General features: G+C 45.3%; 1 protein-coding gene and 1 non-coding gene across 7 annotated transcripts; one reads left to right on the forward strand and one right to left on the reverse strand.

The window, feature by feature from the left end:
- Positions 1 to 844: 844 nt before the first annotated feature.
- TRIM7 (tripartite motif containing 7) lies at positions 845 to 13,214 on the reverse strand. 6 transcript variants are annotated; one of them, XR_007922650.2, is made up of 7 exons: positions 12,244 to 13,196; positions 11,266 to 11,361; positions 7,346 to 7,576; positions 6,278 to 6,300; positions 5,877 to 6,008; positions 5,428 to 5,463; positions 845 to 2,338 (listed from the first exon to the last, which is right to left on the reverse strand). XR_007922650.2 is itself a non-coding variant. In XM_070056539.1 (7 exons), the coding sequence occupies exons 3-7, from the start codon at positions 7,568 to 7,570 to the stop codon at positions 1,827 to 1,829; spliced, it is 912 nt and encodes a 303-aa protein (XP_069912640.1). In that variant the 5' UTR covers positions 7,571 to 7,576; positions 11,266 to 11,361; positions 13,093 to 13,214; the 3' UTR covers positions 845 to 1,826. The 6 variants fall into 6 exon arrangements, 4 of the variants coding, with proteins under 4 accessions (XP_069912640.1, XP_002713928.3, XP_008260228.3 ...); XR_517741.4 differs by having other exon boundaries at positions 5,407 to 5,463; XM_070056539.1 differs by having other exon boundaries at positions 5,877 to 5,992; positions 13,093 to 13,214.
- A 1,540-nt stretch (positions 13,215 to 14,754) lies between these two features.
- On the forward strand, positions 14,755 to 14,826 carry TRNAA-UGC (transfer RNA alanine (anticodon UGC)). The gene has a single exon. It is a non-coding gene; the product is annotated as a tRNA-Ala (tRNA).
- Positions 14,827 to 18,416: the final 3,590 nt, after the last annotated feature.

Genomic DNA, 18,416 nt, shown 5'->3' on the forward strand with positions numbered 1-18,416 from the left:
TGGGTGCAAACTGTTGAAATCTTTACTTAGTATATACTAAATTGATCTTCTGTATATAAAGATAATTGAAAATGAATCTTGATTAAGAATGAGATGGGAGAGGGAGTGGGAGATGGGATGGTTGCAGGTGGGAGGGTGGTTATGGGGGGGAAAAGCTGCTATAATACAAAAGTTGTGCTTTGGAAATTTATACTTACTAAATAAAAAAGCATTAAAAATTTTGAAAAAAATATGCATTGCCTACAGTGTTGTAGAATTACTCTCCATGTATGCACAAGGCATAGGATTTAGCTTCTGTAATGCTGCTGTAGGCTGGACTTAAAGGGTCCTGTACCCAGCTCATAAGATACTGGGTTCTGATTGCTTGGTGCCATGTTAACTGATTCCAGCTTTAGAACAGTGTTCTGACTGCCCCCACATGCTTCAAACTTCTCAAAGGATAGAGCATTAAAGCCCATGACACTTGAAGACAGGACTATTCAACTGTCACTGTCTCTGCATGCCAACACATCTGTCTAAACAACCGGTGCAAGATAATTAGGTCTGACACTGGCACTGATACCCACCCCTAAATTTGGGGTGGTTAATATTTAACAACAGCAAATCAGTGGTAGTGTATGATCAAAATGACCTAGGTCTGTAACAGCTAAACCTTATGCACCTGCTCATAAATGCCCTTTTCAAAATGCAAATATGCCTCCCAAATCTGAGATACAAATATATGTGTGCACACTCCTCACATACATAAACACACATGTAAGACTTTAGCAGAAACTGTTGCTCATGATTGTTCTGCTGCACTCAACCTGAAGGAGTAGAAAATGAGCCAAGCCACACTGAGACATGTGCTCACAGTTTGTATTTTCATCTATCTGTCCGCCTTCACAGAGGAGTACTATGCAGGGAACAGTCCATCACCACCCTCCCAAAAGCACAACAATCTAGAAGTTGAAGAACAATTAGTCAAGAGATAATGAGGGTGGATAGGAGAATGACCACCAGGGCACAGCCTGCTTTTGGCGTGCATTTGGCAAGTTCCCAAAAGGGTCTGCTAGGAACATGTTTATGCTCTGTGCATTTCTGTGCTGGTTCTAATTGCATCTGTGCCAACTTCTTTTTCAAAATTCCAGAATCATTAATCCCCTTACCTGAGGGACACTACTTTGGCACTGGAAGGGCAGTTGGGTATCTGTGAGTAGTTAATCATCACTGTGGTCAGTGAGGCACTTATCACTCTGTTTCATCAGACTAAGGGATACTGGACAGTAGCAATGCCATACACTGTTTTCCTGGGATTTTCCTTACATGGGTTAAGGGTCTCCTTCCAGTTCTGGCCCAGATTGTCCTCTGAGCTGGGAGTTGAGTGCTTCTCTTGCACAACTTCCCAGGCCAGCTGAATACAGAGGTCTCATGACCTCTTAAGGTAGAGCTGGCAGCTGACAAGAAGCAAAGCAGAAGTGATTATGAATTTGGCTACCCAAAACCTAAACCTGCCCCCTTGCCAAGGAGGACAGCACAAGACCAGGGTTTGACATTGTTGCAGGGCCTTATAGGAAGCATTTCTGTAAAGAGCTATGCTCTTGTTCTCGCTGCCTCCACCATCTCAATTCATGCCCATCCACATGCTGTTAGCAGGGAGAGACATGCTCCAAGGTCCAAGGCAGCTCTTCCCCTGCTCAGTTGGCCACAGGGTCCAGTTCCTCAATCATTCATTCTCACACTTCCAGTGCTGTGTCCCATATCAGCTCCTCTTAGGCATTCTGGGGTAGAAGTGTGGAGATCCATGACTGACTCATCCCACCTCCTACAAGGCTGGGCAATGCCCTTCAGGGCCAGATTCGCAAGTAGGTGCCAGTGGAGCAGACAGAGAAAAGGGGAAACACACGCTCATGAAAGTTGACACGGAAGGTGTAGAGGTGGCGCATGTCCTCCACCGCGTAGAAGGACACAGCTCCCACCTCCAGGTCCAGGGCCACCCTGACCCTCGACAGGTGCCCACAGCTGAGGGGCGTCCGCTCAGGGCTGGTCACAGCCCAGTACTGCCCACAGTTGAGCTGCAGCGCCCAGACCCCCTCCTCAGGGGTGAACGGCGTGAGGCCCTTACGACGCACACTCTCACGAGCCACTCCAAAGGCCCAGCCATCCTTGGAGCCTACTTCCACCTCCCAGTGATGCCGCCCAGAGGAAAAGCCGCAGGATGCCAGGACGCGGGTGTTGGTGTCAAAGCGGCAGGGGTGGTTGGGCAGGTCCTGTGTTCGCTGTCCAAGGCGCACGCTCTTCAGATCCAAAGAGAGAATGAGGCGGGGATTGGCCGTGTTTGGGTCCAAGGTGAGCTCCACTGCAGGGCAGACACGAAGGAGAGATGTTCCCCTTTAGGCATCTAGCACAGTCTCCTGCCTCTCAGCTCTATGCAGCCTCTTTTTATTTATTTATTTGGTTTTTTGAAGGACAGAGTGACAGAGAGGAAGATTAAGACAGAGTCAGATCTTCCGTCCACTGGTTCACTCCCCCAAATACTGCAACAGCCAGGGTTGGGCCAGGCTGAAGCCAGGAACCAGTAACTCCATCCAGATCTCCCTTTCCCCCAAGAATCCTTCTGGCATCCACAGCAAAAATCCAATCAGTTCCCCAGCCTCTGCCACTTAGGTACTTTACTCTTTTTCTTTTTCCACTTAAATACTTACTGAAATTAAACAAATGCATTGTGTTAACCTGATTTGGTCCCAATTCAAACAGATCAACAAATCCAATTTAAAAGACAACTAGGGGGCAGACATTAGAAGCAGTGGTTGAGATGCTGCTTGGAACATTCAAATCCTATGCTAGAGTGCATTAGTTGTAGTCCCAGCTTCCTGCTAATGAACACCCTGGGCAGCAGCAGGTGAGGGCTCATGTTCTTGGGTCCTTGCCACCCATGTGAGAGACATCGATTAAATTCTGAGCACCTGGTTTTGACTTGGCCCAGTCGGGTCTGTTGTGAGCACTTGGAGAGTGAACCAGCATGTAAAAGATCACACTGTCTCTGTCTCTCTGTCTTTCAAATAAAATGAAATCAACAATAATTTTTTTTTTCAAAAGACAATAGAAAAGGCACAGACATTTGGCTCAGCAGTGAAGTCCCCACTTAGGATGCCTGCATCCCAAATCTGAGCACCTGGTTACAGTCCTAGTTCCCCTGCTTCCCAACCAGCCTCCTGCTAACGCACATCCTGGGAGGCAGCAGATAATGGCCCAAGTACTCAGTCGCTGTCACCCATGTGGGACATCCTGATAGAATTCCAGGATCCTGGCTTCAACCTGGCCCAACCCTGACTGTCTCTTTGCCTTTCAATTAAAAAAGTGAAAATAAATAAAGTATGAAAAAGAAAATTGGAGAAATTGGAACACTAGATACTGTAGAGAATCATTAATTGTTCTAGGTGTGATGATAGTTTTGTGGTTGTTTTTAAAAGTCTGTCTTTAGAGAGAACATACTAGGATGTTTATGGAAATGATTTGTTATCTGTTATTTTCTTTATAATCAGTAGGAAGAAACGGGTAGTGATGATTATCAAAATATTAGCCAAGAATTGATAACTGCTGATGATATATTATAGTTCATACATTTGCTATGCTCTCTTCTCCACTTTTATTCTTAAAAATTTTTAAAGATTTATTTATTAAAAGGCAGAGTGACACAGAGAAAGGAAGAGACAAAGAGATCTCCCATCTGCTGGTTCACTCCCTAAATGGTCACAACAACAGGGACTAGGGTAGGTTGAGGCAGGAGCCTGGAACTTCCACTTGGGCTGTCTTCTGCTACTTTCCCAGGTACATTGGCAGGGAGCTGGATCAGAAGTGGAATAACCATGATTTGAACTGGCTCTCTAATATGGGATGCTGGTATTACAGGCAGTGGTTTAACCCACTGTGCCACAACATCAGCCCCCACATTTTTCATAATAAAAATTTCGAATATATACACTTATTCTGAGCATTACTATGTTCCAGGCATTGTTCTAGGCCCTGCAAATAACCACAGAGAATAAAACAGCTAAGTATCTCTACCTTCCTGGAGCTTATTTTCTAGTAGGGAAAGAGGCAATAAATGATCAACATAGAAGTTAAGAAGAATCAAGATAACAGGTTGCAATTTCAACTTGAATGGCCAGAGTAGGTCTTATTGGTAAGCAAAGACATAAAAAAGATGAGGAAGCCAACCAAGCAGCTATCTGGGGGAAGCGTGTTGCAGGCCAAGAGGCAGCCAGTAGGGTCAGGGTTGTGGATAGCTGGTAAAGCCACTCTGCAATGCCAGAATCCTATATGGGCTCCAATCTGTGACCCCCGTGGCTTCAGCCTGGTCCAGTCCTAGCTGTGTGGCCATTTGGGGGTGAACCAGTGGATGGAAGATCTCTCTGTCTCTCCCTCTTTCTGTAACTCTGACTTTCAAACAAACAAACAAAAAAATCTGAAAAAAAGAAAAAGAAAGAAAAGAAAAGAAGCCAGGCAGCCACTGCAGTGCAAAGGCCCAGAGGTAGGTATGTACTTGGTGCGTTCTAGGTATAACAAGGAGGGTGTGCAGCTTCAGAGTAAGTGAAGAGGAGAGTATACAGTAAGGGCAGTCCCCTTAAGGACTTGAAGGCCTTTCCTGAGTGAGAAAGACCATTGCAAGGCTCTGAGCATAAGAGGAGCATCATTTCAGTTGGTTTACATTCTACCTTGGGAAACTCTGACTTTGTCCATCAGCATCAGGATTGTGTGCCTTCTACTCCCTTCCTTTCAGTTTGGATCCCACACATTCCAGAGTTCTGCAGGAATAAGAATTATCCTCCTTCCTGTTACCATATGGGATCACTGACCTGACTTCCTGCTGAACTTATTTTTTTCTTTTTTTTTCTTAAGATTATTTATTTATTTGAAAGGCAGAGTCACAGAGAGGCAGAGGCAGAGGCAGAGAGAGAGAGATACTCCATCTGCTTGTCCACTCCCCAAATGGTCACGAAGGCCTGAGCCAGATCTGGGCCAATCCAAAGCCAGGATCTCAGAGCTTCCTCCAGGTCCCCTATGTGTGTGCAGGGCCCAAGGACTTGGGCCATCCTCCACTGCCCTCCCAGGCTATAGCAGGGAGCTAGATTGAAAGTGGAGCAGCCAGGCCTCGAACTGTTGGGGGTCCCTGTCAGCATAAAACCCCCATCCTCAGGAGAGACATTCTCTGTCTTGAAGCAGGGACAGGGGACAGAGGTTTATCCAGACAATTGACAAGCTTCCCCTAATCCTACTCCTAACTGACCCACAGCTTACAGGCCAACAGGCCCCACTGCTTGATGAGGTCATCAAAATTGACAGGGCAAGGACAAAAGGAACAAGAAAGCAGACTGGCAGGGTCCTTGAGGCAAGTCACAGGCAGGAAATGGATTCTGCACTCACCATCGTAATCCCTGTCCATACCTTTCTCCTCCTTCTCCAGTTCTCCTCGAAGATCCTCTAAGGGAAAAATTCAAAGTACAAATGACAAAAGAGATTGCCTGGCAAGGACGCCACCTTTTCTGACATTTAAATTCCATCAGCTCCCTCCCTCCCTAGGTATTCTAGAGACCAGGAGTTGATATGCAGCTGTTGGACCAAGCATGAGAGGGGTAGGTGGGGGCAGCTGCCCAGGCATTTTAGTTCTGCCTCCCCCAATTCCCTCTCTTGCCTGGAGCTGGTCTGACCTAGCTCTTCCTCCTCATTCTTCTGTGTCCTAGGGAAGCTGAATAGATTTCCCACCAGGGCCTCCCCACACCCCAGTTTTTGTTTTCTCTCACAGGTTCTGGAAAAGGTACACTCAGGACCCCTGAAGTACCACACACACCACTGCCATCCACATTTCATGGCCTGACCCACACCAAGGCCCCTACCTTTGAACTTCTTCAGCAGCCCTTTTAAGACAAAAGTCTTGAGGGAAACATTCCAGACCTTATTCTTCAACTCAGAAGAGACTGTAGTTGGCTTGGGGCCAGGCACATTGCTGCACCTGCAGGACAGGGACCCTGAGGAAGGCCCAAGAACAGTATCTCATGCCCCCTGGGCTATGAAGACTAGGATGACATGGTCCTCTTGGCAGAAAGGTGGAAAAGAGAAAGCTGGACCTCAGAAGGGAGCCAGGTAAGCAAGCTGAAGCCACCTCAGAAAGGGGCCAGGTAAGCAAGCTGAAGGGACCAGCAAACAAGAGGCCAGGAGATGAAAAACAAAGAGAGTTCTCAGTGAGAAAGGAGAAGAGCAGCACAGAGAGGCCCAAGAAAGTGTTAGGCTCACTCACCTGGTTAGTGTGTTTTTGAATTCCTAAAAGACAAGATAGAAGAAAATCAAATCAGTATCAAGTTACCTCCATTCACCTTTCAGAAACCTAAATTTTCTCCTTGTCCTCCTTCCAAAAGAATATGCAATACACAGGTACACCAGGTCTCAAGCCTGAATAGAAACTGGGTAAAAAAGGCTTCCAGCTGTGGCTGGCTACTGTGTGTCTCATCAATGTAAGGAAATCATGTGCCTCAACACAGCTCTACAGCACTCCTTTGTTACAGAATCATCTCTTGAGCCATTTGGTAAGACTTAGTGTTGCCTCCTTCTTCAAACCCACCCAAGATCAGTTGCAGCCTTTACAGAACTCAGTCTTTTAGACCAGTATCTTTTTAAATTGTTGTTCTTGATCCACTTGTGGTTTTCAAAGTTTATCTGGTGGGTTGTGACCATTTTTTAAAAGATTTATTTATTTGAAAGGCAGAGTGGCAGAGAGGGAAAGACACTTTTATCCACTGGTTCATTCCTCCAAATGGCTACTATAGCCAGGACTGGACCAGGTTGAAGCCAGCAGCCAGGAACTCCATCTAGATCTCCCATGTGAGTGGCAAAGGCCCAAGTACATGGGCCATCTTCTGCTGCCTTCCCAGGCATGCTAGCAGGTAGCTGAACTGGAAGTGGAGCATCTGGGATTCTAACCAGCACTCCAGTATGGGAAGCCAGCATCATAGGTGGTGGTTTAACCTGCTGTACCAGCCTCCTTCTTTTTTTTTTTTATGAAATAAAATAGAATTTTTTAAAAAAATCAAAGTGCAGGTAGCAAAGGCAGGTATTATTTTCTAAGACTTTTGTTTCAATTATGTGTACCAGTATACTAAATACAATGTATTACTGTGGCTCATGGAAAAGAAAGTTTTATCATATCTGTTTAGACCTCAAACTCCAGGTGAATAAGAGCAAAACTCTCTAGACTCCTTCTACTCCAGACCATGTGATTTTTAAAAGCTCACAGAATCTTACTTTTCTAGCTTCTGTTCCTGATGCTTCAGGATAAATGACTCAAACTTTTGACTTGAGTCAGACTCACCTGGAGGAAGTCAAGGTCGGGCTTTCGAGCTGTCTCCTGGATCTGGTTGCTGAGCTTGGAAAGCTGAGTAATCTCAGCCCCAAGCTGGGCCAGGTTCTCATTCTGCTTCTGTGTCACTTCCCTGGACATCTCTTCCAGGCGGCCCAGGAGCCGGCCCTCCTGCTCCACCAGGAAGGCCCGCAGCGCCTGGAACTCTGCCCCAACCTTCTCTCGCTCAGCTGCCATCTGCTTCTGTCTCAGGAGAAGAAGTTGGAAAGGCAAGAGTTCTTGGGCTTCAAGGCATAACAGTAGTCAGAGTTTCATTCTCCTCAGTGCTTCTGGGATCACACCTACACACATGCTATGTACATACTCTGTTTAAAATACTATCCCAACTTGGTGCCAATAGCAACCTCAGCACATGCTCTTTGCCCTGCTATCAGTGTGCTTGCGTGTTTCTCTGGAGCTGGACTCCACACCTATACCAGGATAACTTCAAATTCTCCCCAGAACTGTCCTGGGTAACAGTTTCTTCATTTCAAAGTGAGAAGGATAAATTCACGCTTACTGAGCCACTACAAGGATTAAACTATGGTTGCTTTTTCTTTCTCAAACACATTTATTTCATCACCCTTCACTCTTTCACCATTTACTTTACTTCTTTTGAAAGAGTACCTTATCTGTTCAGCAATTATAATAGTAATACATGCTCAAAATATAAAGCCTAGGAAATGCAGAAAAGTAGAGAAAAGGAAGAAAAATCCTGTGTCAATGACCAGAGGTAGCACCACACATACAAAGACCCAAGTGAGAATATGCTGTGCGCAAACTTACTTTGCTTAACATTCTGTTCTTTCCATTAACTTCATACACAGAATTTTTCACTCCTTTGTTTATAGACACAGACTTGTACTCTTGATAGTTTAACTTTTCATAAAAACACATGTGTGATATTGTGAACTTAAGACTGAAATGGTGACTGCAGAAGGCTACATAAGCTGGAATACTGTCTGTGCACCCTAGGTAACATGACTTTTCAAAACACACTGTGACCCAGGAAACATCTACTGTACCTTAAAAAGGAGTAAACTTTATGTCTTAGAGCCATAATAGGAAAATTGATTAGCGACCCCAAAGTCTGAATGATTAACCATCCCATTGTTTGGCTCTTACTGCTGATTGATAACATCAGAACATGGGAATGTAATGTACCCCTTAATAACAAAGAGTGTATCCTGCTTGATTTTTAATTGACAGCCACATATAAAGCTGACTTTCGGGGCCAGTGCTGTGGCACAGCAGGTTAAAGCTCTAGCCTGCAGCACTGGCACCCTAAAAGGGTGCGTGGTTAGCCAGTTCAAGTCCTACCTCCCTGCTAATGTGCCTATGAAAACAGTGGAGGATAGTGCAGTGGAGAATGGCCCAAGTCTTTGGGCCTCTGCATCCACATGGGAGACACGGAAGAAGCTCCTGGGTTTGGATCAGCTCAGCTCCAGCTGTTGCATTCATTTGGGGAGTGAACCAAATCAGCAGATGGAAGACCTGTCTCTACCTCTAGCTTGTGAAGCAGAAAATTCAGATTTATTCCATGTGTAAGTCCTCAGTATGACTAGCTGAATTAACTTAGTATTTTCACTTTGATTCTCCAAATGACTATGATCATTTTAGTTGACAACAGTCAGTTTAATAGAGTAAAGAAGACCTTTCATAGCCAGTGACAAGTGAGCAGGGTTCTGGCCTACTCACCAGGAGAAGTTTGACTACCAAAGTTACTTTTCAATGGAAACTTCTATGAGTTCTTTATGAGGTAAAGTATACTTCCTATTTCATTTTACAGGTGAAGAGACAGAGAGACATATCACTAATGAGCAGAAAGCCAGCGTTCTAACCTAGAGTCTGATCCCAGGGTCTGAACACACAACTGTACTATATTGCCTTCCTAGGAAATAACACAGGTGAAAATATTAACCAAACTAAACCCAAATATTCTTCACAGAGTTTGAATATGTCCTCCCAAAATTCATGTATTAGAACTCCAAAACTACATATGTTAATGGAATTTGGATATGAGGCTTTGGAGATGTAACTGAGATTAGATGAGATCATGAGAGTAGGTCCCTAGATGGCATTAGCTGTGTAAGCAAAGGAACAGAGACTGGAGCTAATACACTTGCTTTGTCTTGCCAAGTGATGCCCTCTGCCTTGTTATGAGGCAGCAAAAAGGCCCTCACCAGATACCAGCACCATGCTCTTGGTTGCCCAGCCTCCAGAACCACAGGCCAAATAAGCTTCTATTCTTTATAAATTATTCAGTCTCTTGTATTGTGTTTTAGCAACAGAATACAAGATAAGACAACTCTAAATCAGGATTTCCTAACTTCAGCACTATTGACATGGGGCCAGATAATTCTTTGTTGTAAAGAGCTGCCTGTACATTGAAGGATGTTTAGCAGTACCTCTGACCTCTACCACTAAATTCCAGTAGCACCCCAATCAGATGCTGACAGCCAAAAATATCTCAATATTTTATTATTATAAAGAATGTGCTGGCCACAAGTTGGGGACAGGGTTTTGGGGGAGGATAGAAGTTGAAGATGCCAAGTGATGGTTTAGGGAGCAGTATCAGAAGCAAAGAAGTTACACAGGCTGTGGGAAGGCCCTCTGAGTTGTGGTTGTAAAACTCGCTGAAGAGCTACACATTCCTTTCTCTAGCAAAGGAGGGATAAAGGTCTGGAGTGGGAGGTGAGCTCTTCCTTTTTGAGGGAAGTGAATGATCAGATGGGAAGTTCTGGGATGCAGGTGTAAACCAATGCAGTTTAAAGGATCCAAGGCATCTGAACATAGGGGCCTCCCTCATTTTCTCTTTTTTATTTTTTAAGATTTATTTTATTTCTCTATTTGAAAGAGTTACAGAGAGAGGTAGAGATGGGGGGTTGTCTTCCATCCACAGGTTCACTCCCCAAATAACCACAATGACCGATCTGAAGCCAGGAACCAGGAGCTTTCTCCAGGTCTCTCATGCAGATGCAGAGACCTAAGGACTTGGGCCATTCTCCGCTGCTTTCCTAGGTGCTTAAGCAAGCATCTGGATCAGAAGTGGAGCAACTGGGACTTGAACCGGCACCCATATAGGATGCCAGCGCTTCAGACCACTGGCCACAGTGCTGCTGCCCCCCTTCACTTTGAGGATAGACTGATCCTTAAGTTCTCTTCCTCCATTTGTCAACTTCAGAGTGAATGGCCCTGTCCTAAGAGACCTTAGTTGATTTTCTCATTCTTTCAATACCTATTTCTTGAGCTAAGAATTGAGTTTGCAAGATAGAAAATGACAGCTAATGACACATGTTTGCTCACCTTAAAAAAATGACTCTCTTTTCACCTTTCTTTCCATTCTAAGACTGACAAAATATCGTCCCTATTTGATGGGAGAGGAGCACTCTCTGCTGCAAAAGCAAGTCCTCAAACCTCTAGCCCTCTGCAGAGCCCTTTCTCATTAGTCTCAATTTCAAAAAAAAAAAAAAAGCTTCTGAAAATAGAAATTTTTTTCACTGCTCCTTTTCTAGCATACCTTCTGATACAAAGCTCCTTATTTATTTATGTTCCCACAAAGTTTGAATATACATGTTTCTATGCATAAATATTAATATGTTCAATTACAAGGCGCTGCTACATGCCCTAACAGGTACACTGTATAACACTAGAGTGAATACACACCCTGACTCACCAGGGCAGTTCCAGTTTAGGCCAGCTGTTCTACAGTGATTTCAGTAGTCCCTTTCACTCTTAAAATCTCTAGTTTGTATAATAAGTTATATAACATGTACCCTATTATTTTTCTAAAATCCACCTGCTCTTCTATAGGCACACACTCCAATACTACCGGTGCAGAGCCCTGAAGTGGTGGCCTCCCACCTTGGGGGCTTAGGGGTGATCCCACTCACCAGGAGTTCCTTGCTCTCCTTCTCTTCAGTGGACCTGAATACCTCATAGTTTTCCAGTTCCTTCTTCAAGACCTTCAGCCTGGACTCCAAGAGCTCCTGCGGGTGAAAAGGGAGTCATTGTGGGGAAAGGATTGTACAAACTCCCACATGTGCCTTCTTGCAGCCAAAGGAAGGTTCTGACTCCCTGGGGAGAACACCAGGTAGAAGTCATCTCCGGAAATAAAGATGGATATAGCCTGCGTGGGAAGCTGCAGGGAACTCCAGAGGCCTGGGGCCTCACTTTTACAGAGGATCTGGGGCACAATCGAGGCGAGAACACTAGGCTCCCAGCAGCCCAGCCCGCTTTGTGGTCTCCTCTGCTCTCCTCCCCACAGATAGAAAGCCCAGTGAATTACGGCTTTGGAGCAGAGCAGGCTTGCCCAGAGCCAAAGGCCTCCTTACACACCTAGGCTTACACCGCCCAGCAGAGCAACAGCCAGCGAGGAGGCACTCAGAATCAACCGGCTTATTACCGACCAGAGGTCTCTAGGCTTTCTGTTTAACCCAAGAGTCTACTTCTCTGCCTGCCCGCCAGTGGGTCGTCCCACTGGGCTCCACTAAATTTGGGAACTTTGAGCAGAGCTATGCTCCAGGGAAAGGGATGAGAGTAGGGGTAGTGGAGGTATCTGTGTGAGAAAGATTTCTACCATTATTGTAGGTAAAGATCCTCGGCCAGAGACCTGGAACAGACGTTAGGAAAATTGCCAAAGTTCCTGAGGTGTCATGCGTGCAGCTCACTATTGGTCCCAGAGGGAAACGATGTGGGGGATGGGAGGTGATCGAGCCCAGCTGGTGCTCCGCAGCCCGGAATAGGAGAAACAAGGCAGGGGCTCACCTGGACCTACTGCTTGTCAAACAGTCGTTCGCATAAGCGTGCGCGGAAAGGTTACACGAGAGCAGGGAGTCCTCCAGACTCGTAGGCATGGGACCCAAGCTCACCTTGGCTTCCTGCACCGCCTCCTCCAGAGGCAACACCGCGTGCTCGCGGTGCTCGCGGGCGCGGTCGCACACCACGCAAATGGCACGGCCGTCGTCCTGGCAGTACAGCTTGAGCGGTTCTCCGTGCTGTGCGCACCCGACAGCTGCCCCCGAGACCGCCGCCTCCGGGGATCCGTGTTTTCCCGGGGCGGCCGCAGGCAGACTGAAGCGCCGCAGCAACGTGGCCACCGCAGCCAGCTGCCGGTTGGGTCGCAGCTGGCTGGGGCGCACCGGCTCGCGGCACTGGGGGCAGGGTAGAGGGGAGGGCAGCGCTCGGGGCACAGTGGCGGCCCCTAAGCCCGGGCGCTCCCAGCAGCGCGCGATACAGGCGCGGCAGAAGCTGTGGCCACACTCGACAGACACAGGCTCCCGGAAGAGCTCTAGGCAGATGGAGCACGTCGCCTCGCCCTGCAGCTCTGTCGCCAGAGCCAGCGCCTCTGCCCCGGCTCTGGGGCCTGTCCTCGGCCCCACTGCCGCCATGCAAGTCCTCCGCGCACCCGGGACGGAAGGCTCCCGGGAGGCTACTGGACGTTACTGTCCGCGGCCCGGAGCGCTGTGATCCGGGCTGGCCTCCGATTGCCCATTGCCAGAGGAAGGGCGGGACTGACACCAGGAAGGCGGAGATAAGCTCAGAGTGCACCTGGCACGGATCCGCGGCCAGAGGGTGAAGCTCGACTGCTGGCGGGGCGGCACAAAACAATTCAAGTCTGGGAAGGGGTCCTGCGCCCTGGCTCTAGGCTCCCGCAGTCCCTGCCTTGACCGGCAGCCTCCCCTCAGTCGCCTCCCTACCGTAAACCCTCAAGGCCTCACCAGCAGTCAGCTTCGGGAAATGGGCTGCGACAGGTTGGGGCGCGAGCCCAGCTGGACGCCTCTTCAGGTTGCAATCGAGCCAGCCCAGCATGGCCAGGATAAGGACCCGGCGCCTGAGTGACAGCGTCAGGTTCTCTGAGCACAGGTTTGTCCCAGCCCCGTGCTGAGCTAAATGTAGGGTTTGGAACCTGGCCACATCCCCTCACCCCTAGCTGGGCCTTGTATCCACTTTTGTATCCATCTATCCGACAACTGTCTTCCCCCATTCTTTGTTTAATCTTTGAACAAGTAATACATTTATAATCATTTTCCCACTTTATTCGGTATAATCTCCCCCCTCCAAGTTATCTTGTCTCTCCAGCTCATTTCCACAGCCCCCATTCAGAGCTGCCATCAATCTGCTTCAGCACTCTCTCTCCTGATTCCCTCTGAAGCCACTAAGCTCAGGTTTTCACCATACCCTCCTTGAAAGTCGTTCTGGTGACCCTCAGTGTCACCAGAGACCTCTGCTGCGATTCTAATCCAAATTCTAAGACCACTTTCACTGCAATCTGATGCTCCCGTCTTCCTGACACTGCTTCTCAGCACCTTGTAGGACATTGCCTTGCCCTGAGTTTATTCCTACATCAGCGACTGCCTACTTTCCTAGCTTCATCCACCTCTGCCTGCCCTTGCTCAGTCCTTGCGCCTCTGTCTGCATTCTGTGTGATCTGAACCATTCTCTTGACTTGAGACCTCAACACCCCAGTGCAGATCCTAATCTTCTTCTGCTCAAAACCTTCTCTCAGAGTAAAAGTGGAAGTCTTCACAATAGCCTAAAGGCCTTATCTGTTCTTGGTCCCCATCCTCTGCACCCACTGTCTCTGTCTTCAGCTTTATTTACCCTCTGATGTTGAGTCCACTCCAGCCACAGGGACCTCCTTGCTACTCCGGCACCATGTCTGACAGACTCCCTCCTCCTGGGCTCCCCTTCCCCTTTCAGATACCTGACTCATTTCTCCCCTCCTTCTTGTTTCCATATCACTTTGTAAATAAAGTCTGCTCAGACCACACGCACTGTTCAGAATTGCCTCCTAACACCCTCTCCTCCTCACTGCTGGCTCTGTTTTCTCTGTAACACTTTGTGTTCTCCGAAATGCCAGCTGTAAGAAGGGGATACACTGCCATGAGTTTGTTCATGTCTCAGATCCAGCGTCAGAAGCAGTTCTTGGCACTCAGTAAACTTTTTTTGGATTGAACAGATCTAAAAGTGGCTGAAAATTCAGAAGATACAAGCCGTTCACAGTGAAAAGATCACCCACAGCCCACGCCCCCTTCCAAGCACTCAATCTGGCAGTTTTGAATGTTTCTTCTACCCCGTCCTCCCTTTTAAAAAACAAAGTGTGTCATACTACACTCGGTCTTCTTCCCATTTTGAGAAGTCCTAATTCATTTTGCGTGGTTCCTAATTATTTTCTCTTTTTTTCCACATCTGCTTCCAGGTGAGCAACTAGACCTAGACCTCCTTCTAGGTGTCCCCCAGTAGAGATCCGTTTGTTGGCAGTTATCACCAGACCCTTGCAACTCTCCTGTGCCGGATTTTTGTAGCTCCGGACACTTTGAGAGCATCAGCCTGTGCTAAACAACTTCTAAGGGAAAGAAGAGAGAGCCATTTTAGCGGTTGGGGATGTAGCTCAGTGGTAGAGCGCATGCTTTGCATGTATGAGGCCCCGGGTTCGATCCCCGGCATCTCCACTTAGTCTCCCTTTTCCCTCCGAGTTTTGATATTTAATACATTTTCAAAACAATAAAGGAGAACTTCAGAGGACGAATATTTTGCAGATTGGATAGGATGGACTGGGTTCTCGATGGCCCCTTATCCTCCTGCGAGCAGTGTAAAGTTGCTCTCTTTTCTGATTAAAAATGCATGGACAAGTTCCCAAATGCATTAATGTTTATCCTTTTTGACTGTCTTTTTTCACTTAGCATAATGTCTCCTCCTTGCGGTGCAATTCACGACAGATGAAAAAGGACTAGGTCGCTCGTAGGGTAAAATAGGAAGAAAATGGCCGGCATTGGGAGAGGTTGTCATGTGTGCACCGCGCAGTTTGAATTTCCCTGGCTACTTAGGTGCTTTGGTGGTTCTATCATAACACAAGGAAATGCATCTGCAAAATGCAGTATTAATATAATGTTAAAAGAATCGTTGTTCAGCCCAAAAAGCCAACAGCACCCGTTCCAAGGTTCTCAGCTATCTCAGTCGGTAGTGTGTGAGACTCTTAATCTCAGGGTCGTGGGTTTGAGCCCCACGTTGGGAGCAAGGGGCTGTTTTTACCTTTAGATTCAGATATATATGTGTTGTTCTTATTCCGGTTGATTCACCCTTCCTGTTGTAGAAAAATACAGATTTGGTTTCTTATGTACGAAGTACTCTTGGGCCTCGAGATTTTTCAACTGCCCTTCACCAGTTCACCTGCTTGGTAACTGGAGGCAAATCAGCTTTTCTTGTCTTTAAATACATTGAGATCCTGCAACGTTCACCACAATCTCGCTGGAATGGAGATTCTGTGCCTATCAACTCTGTTCCCGTTTTCCTCCAGCCTGCAGCAGCCTCAATTATAATTAGTTCATCTAAGAGGAATCATGATGTCCATCCTTTTTGATGATCTTATTTCGCTTAGTATAATGTCTTCAAGGTTCATTTATGTTGTAGCATGTGTCAAAACTTCCTTCTTTTTAAAGCTGAATAATATTTCATTACATGTATATACCACATTTTCTTTAACCATTCGCCTACCAATTCCTTACACTTTTGGCTATTGTGAATAATGCTGTTATGAATGTGGATGTGCAAATATATGTTCAAGTTCCTATTTTCAAAATATATGGTCAGAAGTGGACTTGCTGGACATAAGGTATTTCTATTTTTAATTTTTGAGATATCAGCATACTGTTTTCCACCAAGCTTGAACCGCAAAATGAATTTTTGAAAACATCTGTTGAGTAATCTGAATACACAATTCAAAATTTGAATCATCTACAAAGATATTCAGTAAAAAGTGTATAACTCCCATTCCAACCCTTAGGCAAAAATTTTTGAATCTATGTACATATTCTTCCAGAGTTTTGATGTAAATGTAGTTTTATGTCCTCTCTTTAACACAAAAAAAATAGTAATTACAGCTTGTGTGTTGAGGCTATTTCCATTTCAAGATACAGAAAATTTCCTTAATCATTTCTGCATTTGCATAATATTCAGTTGTAGATGAATCATAGTTTATTTAAGAAATCACCTCCTGATAGACATTTACATCATTTCCAGTCTTTGGTTGTTACAGTCAATGTTGTAGTTAATAAATGTGGAGCAACAGTCAGTTTGCATTTTTACACTTGTAGCTGTGGTCTAAATCCCTAGAAGAAGTGAGATTTGCTGAGTCAAGGCTTATATACTATTGAAATTTTGTAGAAATAGGTAAATCACCCAGCTGTGGATACTATAAACTGATATTCCCTCCTATCAGGCATGAATGAGACTACCTATTCCTCCTCAGCGCTGAGGACAAAAGGACTGCTTTAACAACAAATCTAAACACATAACAACATAACTTATACCTTTAAAACTGCTGATATGCCTCATTAGCTGACCTACAAAATAATACCTAAGGGAGAGCCTATTTGGATCACTTTACCTCTCACTGGTACATACCAGGAAAAGACATTTTGAAAATTACAGTGCTGCTTTGTTTATGGTTTCCAATCCTATTCTATGTGACAACATTGCTTTTCTCTTTTCAGGTCTGTTTCTGAGGAGGCCATCATGTTCTTTTTACTCACAAAGCCAGGGTATCACTGGAAAGGCCTATTCAGCCATTTCTTACACTGCAAATTTTCTTACTTAAACAGAAAAAGTCCAGTTGGATATAAGAGATAAAATTTGTATGTGATTTTTCAATCAGTCTTGGTGTCATATGGAGCATCTATAAATTATTATGTTATGATTATCTTGTGAAGTGGCCTACTGTATGTAAATTATATTAAAATTTATTTTATATGTAAATTATCAATTAACTGTCCACCTGAATGTTTTCATTTTAAAACTTTTTGAAATGAAAATTATCTCCAGGTTTAACATATTTATGTCTATTACCTAATAGTCCAAAAATAGTATGCTATCTCTTTGTTTACCAGTCATTAGTTTTCCTTTAGTAAACTTGAGAAAGTTATTCTTTGAGGGTCTATGTAGAATCCACAGATATGGTTCAGCCATCAAATGCTCACTTCATTATTTCATTGTTGTTGATATCAGATCATACTGGTTTGTGAGTACAAGTCCTCTAGCTAAAAGGTAGATGTCAGTCACATGCTGGTATTCTGGGGAATGTGAATTCTGGTCAAGGAGAGAGCCAAAATGTCCACCAGGGTGAAATAATTCTGGAAGACTGCCTGAGAAAGAAAGAGTGGCCAAAAAGATGACCCAGAATGACCGGATCCTTTTTTCTGTGTCAGGACCAACTGGATTAAAATCACTGGATATTCTGGGAAACTCTCCCAGTTTATCACTGTCATTTGAGATGTTTAGTGTCAAAGGGTGAGGGAGATTTTTGAACATGGAGAAGAATACATATTTGCTTTATAATTAATATTCAATTTCTTATAGTTGTAAATGTTAAAATCTAGCATTTTTAAAGTTTTAATTTTGACTACAAATATCTTTGACTACAAAGCCAGAAATTTTTGAAACAAAAATAATCTCTTTCACTGGTTCTCTCATGAATTAAGTTTATCAAATGGAGCTGTTAAGGTAGCTAGGGAGACATCAGCCCATGTGTCTAAAAGGAGCTGATAAAAATGGGAATTTTTAAAGAAAACAAATTCATGTGTGATGGAATGAGGAAACAAGCCCTAAAAGCAGACCAGAAATTACATCTAAAGTAATTGCTCTTATTTAATAATGATGCTAAATGGGTTTCAGCCCTCTCCCTGGGGACAGCTTGGTGCACAGCACCAAAGGGTCTATTAGGTAGGATTTTTGGGAACTCCACATCCAGAAAAATCCTTACTTGCAATTTCCTAGGAGAGGGAGGAGGGAAGGAGAATTGGGGACCATATTCATGTCCATATAAACTCCAGTCTCGTCCTCTTGCAGGCTGCTGTGGGGCTTACCAGGAAGAGAGCCAAATCCTGGTCACCTTTAGGGGGCCTAAATGTGGAGTTTCGATATGTGGTTTGAGATTCTGCCTGGGGCAGCCATCATGGCCTGTGTTTGAGTATCTCGGGAGTGGTCACTGCATCCATTCACAAGTTCACCTATGTGCACAAGTGAAAAAGGAATGCCCATTTTAATT

Source organism: Oryctolagus cuniculus, chromosome 14 (genome assembly GCF_964237555.1).
Source record: "Oryctolagus cuniculus chromosome 14, mOryCun1.1, whole genome shotgun sequence".
Lineage (NCBI taxonomy): Eukaryota > Metazoa > Chordata > Mammalia > Lagomorpha > Leporidae > Oryctolagus > Oryctolagus cuniculus.